The sequence below is a fragment of the Vulpes lagopus genome, chromosome 18 (assembly GCF_018345385.1).
Source record: "Vulpes lagopus strain Blue_001 chromosome 18, ASM1834538v1, whole genome shotgun sequence".
NCBI classification, from domain to species: Eukaryota; Metazoa; Chordata; class Mammalia; order Carnivora; family Canidae; genus Vulpes; species Vulpes lagopus.
In genome coordinates, this window is record NC_054841.1 from 47,628,387 (window position 1) to 47,633,799 (window position 5,413).

The 5,413-nt window shown below is 42.9% G+C and overlaps 1 protein-coding gene across 1 annotated transcript; it reads right to left on the minus strand.

The window, feature by feature from the left end:
* Nucleotides 1–739: 739 nt before the first annotated feature.
* On the minus strand, nt 740–3,560 carry CST11 (cystatin 11). Its single transcript, XM_041732299.1, has 3 exons — nt 3,336–3,560; nt 2,650–2,754; nt 740–823 (listed from the first exon to the last, which is right to left on the minus strand). Exons 1-3 carry the CDS (start codon nt 3,558–3,560, stop codon nt 740–742), a joined length of 414 nt encoding a protein of 137 aa, XP_041588233.1.
* Between the last annotated feature and the right edge of the window lie 1,853 nt (nt 3,561–5,413).

Genomic DNA, 5,413 nt, shown 5'->3' on the forward strand with positions numbered 1-5,413 from the left:
TCATTTCTTTCCTGGAGGAATCATTCTGATTGGTCTTTCTGGGAAGAATAAAATAGTAATGGTAGCCCCATTCTCCTCCTTCCCACATGGGCACATATTTTCCCTCGTAACTCCAAGTGAAGTCCTCTGTAAAGTGACCTGCTCTGGTCCAATTTTGCTGGTGCTAGGGGTGTAAATCTAGAATTTGAAAGAAAGTTCACTTTCCTGCAAAAAGAACACATCTCCCAACCTAGTCCTTCTCAGTAACAAAGGCCCTCATCTTTTAAAATTACTTGTATTATTTCCCATTATTCAACACTTTGGGCAAGGAAAGAGATATTCCTCATTGAATACCTCAGAGATGGCATCATAGGCCATACTTAGAAATAGCTCTTGTCTGATCAGGTAAGTAACCTAGAACTTCTTCCCTCCTTCTCCTTTTAATCCTCTCCTTACTCTAAAGTCTGAAGACTTCTACTTGAAATGAGGCTGGGGTTGAAGTTCTGCTATCATATAGGTAGAGGCTATAAGGTCAGGAATTATCCTCATCACCTCATTAGAATTCTCAATCTGCCCTAGCCCAAAGTACCTTCAGATTATATTATTATGAACTGAAAAATTTGGCAAAAAAGAGTGGAATCATAAACATTAAGAGCATTAAAATAATAGTTTGGTAAATATTTATTTCCTATATTGAGAATTACTGCTTATTGCAGGATATTTTCATGTATAGTGATTGCAGGTGTGTGCTCCAGGATACCTAGTCATCGGTGCAGTTTTTGTTCAGAATTTTGTACTTTTCAAACCAGGGAACAACAAACACTGAGTAGAAGCACTCAATTTGCTAAAAAACAAAAACAATATTTTAAAAAGTTCAACATGCAAAGCGAAAATTTTAAAAGAGAAAGAAGATATAACACATGTAGATGGGGAAAATGACACCACCTCACTATGCCTCCAATCCAAATATTATTTGACCTTTATTTTGATTTCAATCACTTGATAGTAGTATTGCTGAGATCATCCCCTCAAATGTCCTTCTGTTTATTTAATACATTTATTTTTTATTGGTGTTCAATTTGCTAACATACAGAATAATACCCAGTGTTCATCCCATCGAGTGCCCCCCTCAGTGCCCGTCATCCAGTCACCCCCACCCACCGCCCTCCTCCCCTTCCACCACCCCTAGTTCGTTTCCCAGAGCTTCTGTTTTTTTTTAATTAAGATTTTATTTATTCATGAGAGAGAGAGAGAGAGAGAGAAGCAGAGACACAGGCAGAGGGAGAAGTAGGCTCCATGCAGGGAGCCCGATGTGGGACCCGATACCTGGATTCCAAGATCACGCCCTGTGCCAAAGGCAGGCGCTAAATGGCTGAACCACCCAGGGATCCTCTGTTCTTCTGTTTATGGTTAGAATTGGAGAAGAGAAATAGGAGAAAGAAAGAAAGAAAGAAAGAAAGAAAGAAAGAAAGAAAGAAAGAAAGAAAGAAAGAAAGAAAGAAAGAAGAAAGAAATAGGATCCATCCTGCCACACTTACAATGGGACCCAGTGATTCTCTTTTCCTCTTTATTTTTACTCATGTGTCCTTTATTTTTTTTATTTTTTAATTTATTTATGATAGTCACACACAGAGAGGGAGAGAGAGGCAGAGACACAGGCAGAGGGAGAATCAGGCTCCATGCACCGGGAGCCGGACGTGGGATTCGATCCCGGGTCTCCAGGATTGCACCCTGGGCCAAAGGCAGACGCTAAACCGCTGTGCCACCCAGGGATCCCTCATGTGTCTTTTAATTCACACTTTACTTGGCCTCTGCTGGCTCCATCCATCCATTATCCATCCACCCAACCATCCATCCATCCATCCATCCATCCATCCATCCATCCAGTCCATCCACTTGGACTCACCCATCACCATCCATCTTCCTTCCCTGCACTTTTCTTCATTTGTCTGTCCATCCACTGATCCATCATGCCCTTTTCTCCTTCCCTTGTCCCAATTCTCTCTCAATATTTTGCTTTTATTTTTAATTTCCCTCTTAAACCCACAATGAAAAACCAATAAACACAATTTCTTAGTGAGATTTTGTTTTCTTGCTCTACATTTGAAAGCCCAGGGTGGTGGGGAGAGGCTTAAAATACATTTCTCCTGAGATAGAATACGAACTCCATCAGTTCAATCACTCACATCAAGAATATCCTCTCATTTTACTTATTTTATATTAAAATATTCAGGGATCCCTGGGTGGCGCAGCAGTTTAGTGCCTGCCTTTGGCCCAGGGCGCGATCCTGGAGACCCGGGATTGAATCCCACGTTGGGCTCCCGGTGCATGGAGCCTGCTTCTCCCTCTGCCTGTGTCTCTGCCTCTCTCTCTCTGTGTGTGTGTGACTATCATAAATAAAAAAAAATTAAAATATTCAGCCACCTTGGCTCCCCCTGTCTGGACTCCTTTTCCCTGCCATAATTCTTTCAACAACAAATGAGCAACACCTGCCAGGCAGGATCTTGGTCACTCTTACTTTCGCTTTTCTTCTTTGAGTGAGCTGATGTTATCTATACATTCATTTTAAGCAAGTTTGAATACACCCCCAGTAATTCTGCCCTACCTCATCCTAAAACTGTAGAAAACGCCTGTGAGTTCTTTCTGAATTAATGTGTATTCACCTAGTACCTTGTAAAGCTCCCCTTCCTGAAAGGAGCAATTAGTAGTCTCCAGCTTTTGACAGGTGGTCCGCCGCATTTCCATGTTCACATGAAACTCCATATGGTCAGTAATCTGTGGGGAGCAAGTGGAAGGAAATGAAAGGACTTCTTTTCCTTTCTCTGTAGCTTCTAGGGGCAAGAACTCCTTCTCATGGTGTCCAAGGTCAAGGACTGTCCTGAACAAATTGGTGGGCTTCTCTCTTCCCTTCTTATCTGACTCCTGTGCCTTCTTTGGCTATTCAAGGAGAATTCTCCAGAAACCAATCTCTGGGCAAAGATATCTGGTGGACAACTCAACTGATGCTAACTATTTTGAGTAAAACTCTGTAAACTTTGTCTGTAAAGGGCCTAATAGTCAGTCTTTTAGGCTTTGCAGTCTGTACAATCTCAGTTGCAAGCACTCTGCTGTTGCCTCTCAAAAGCAGCCCTGGATGATGTGTGCATGCATAACATGGCTGGACTGTAATAAAACTATTTACAAAAATAGGAAGCAGGTGTGGTTGGCTTCTGGGGTATAATCATTTAAGTAACTTCATCCAACCAGTGAATTTATGTTTCTCTTAAAATTCCCACTTGAAACTAAATGAGGCTGAATTTCACTTGTATGGGTGTCCCCTTTGGAGAGGCCTAAATAGGAAAGAGGGCTGTGCTGACCTGCTTCTGGACCTTCAGGAGCCGCACAATCCGGAAATTGTACTTGTCGTTACTCTTCTTGTTGAAGTCATCGCTCAAATACTGCATGGTGGTTGTCACATAAGGGTCTGATGCAGACACTTCTCCAACACTCAGAAAGGTTTTCTTTCTTACTTGGTAGGTGTGGGCCACCAGGGCCATAAAGATGGCCAACAGGAGTTGCGGGGCCTGCCAGAATCTTGCCATTGTCCCTCAGCTGAGGAGGAATAGGAAGATTCTCCTCCTTGCCCTCTAGGGCCCAGCAGGATTCCACTGACCCTCTGTACCTTGATGAATTTAAATGATCAGTGGTGGACACCCACATCCCTCCTCCTCTTCCCTTTTCATCTGCAGCTGGAGGTGGTAGATGAGCAGGAATGCTCTGCCATGATTGGTAAGCTCATTTCCACTCCCTCTTCTTCTCTTTGCATATGTTCCTGCCTCACACACATACACTCATGCAAATACTCATCTCTTCTCTTTTGGGGGCTTCTGTCTTAGCAACACACATCCTCCTGCTGCCCCAACATTATTGGGGTAGAAGCCAGGCCAGATGCACCTGTCTACTGAACCCACCTCAGCCAGTCCTGTGGGTGGTCTGGAATGACAGGAAGCAATGAAGACATGGGGGATGCTGGATCACAGGCAATGAAGCATGAACAGGTCAGTCAAGTGAACACTACATCCTCCCTGTCCTTTGACTTTTCCTTGGACTCTTCTTGTCACCCTCTCCTCCTTCCCTCACTGGCCAGGATACCACCTTTTCCTTAGGCCCAAACCTTGGTCTCTTCCTCCATATTAATACTTCTTTTTTTTTTCTAAAGAAAATTTTTGTGGTTTTACTGTATCATGAGACATTGAAACATCTAAACAAATCAATACCTGAGCAGTGAAGCAAATGCTCTCTTTCACTTCTTTGAGTTACTAGAGCAACTTATGAGTATATTAAAAATAAACGAATAAAAGGACAACCTTTTTTTTTTTTTAACTTTTATTGGTGTTTAATTTACCAACATACAGAAAAACACCCAGTGCTCATCCCGTCAAGTGTCCACCTCAGTGCCCGTCACCCATTCCCCTCCAACACCCGCCCTCCTCCCCTTCCACCACCCCTAGTTCGTTAAGGACAACCTTTTGAATTACTTAAGTCTTTCCAAGACATGTGCTGGTACAATCCAAGCTTCTGTCAGATGCAACTAGTCTAGTTTCCAAACATCACACACAATACCTCCATAGTAGCAAAGCATTGTGCCCGCTCTCACCATGGCTCTGCTCATTTGTGTGTGATATTTGGAGGAGTATGAATAGTATAAAGAAGAGGAGAAAGGAGAAAACAGCATGAGTGCCTGGCTGGGAGGAGGCAAGCTGAAGTTGTGTAGGGAAAGCCTGAACATGTTATTGTGCAAACCCAAGCATCATTAATGTTTTATAATAGGAACATCTGGTGGAACCCCATGATGGGGTGTTTTCATCAGCCTTGAGATGGCCCACAGCCATGCTGATGATTTAGCTATGAGGCATGGGCTGATGATCCTGCACTGTGGTGCTATACTGGATTTTCTGGAATGGAAGATTAGACAACTTCTCCATAATGGTAGCATTCCCCTGGAACTGTCATGCTTCCCACATAAGGCATGATGTGTCAATATAATTTGTGTCTAGTTGAGTTCTGTCATGTTTTTTTAAAAAGATTTTATGATTTATTTGAGAGAGATAAAGTGAGAAAGAGAGAGAACATGAGCTGGGCTCAGGGGCACAGAGAGAGAGGAGGAAGCTGACTCTCTGCTGAGCAGGGAGCCTGACTCAGGGCTTGATTCAGGACTCCAGAATCATGACCCAGGCCCAAGGAAGATTCTTTTTTTTCAATAATAAATTTATATTTTATTGGTGTTCAATTTGCCAACATACAGAATAACACCTAGTGCTATCAAGTCAAGTGCCCCCCCTCAGTGCCTGCCACCCATTCTGTAGGTTGTCTTTTAGTTTTGTTGACTGTATCCTTTGCTGTGCAAAAGCTTCTTGTCTTGATGAAGTCCCAATAGTTCATTTTTGCTTTTGTT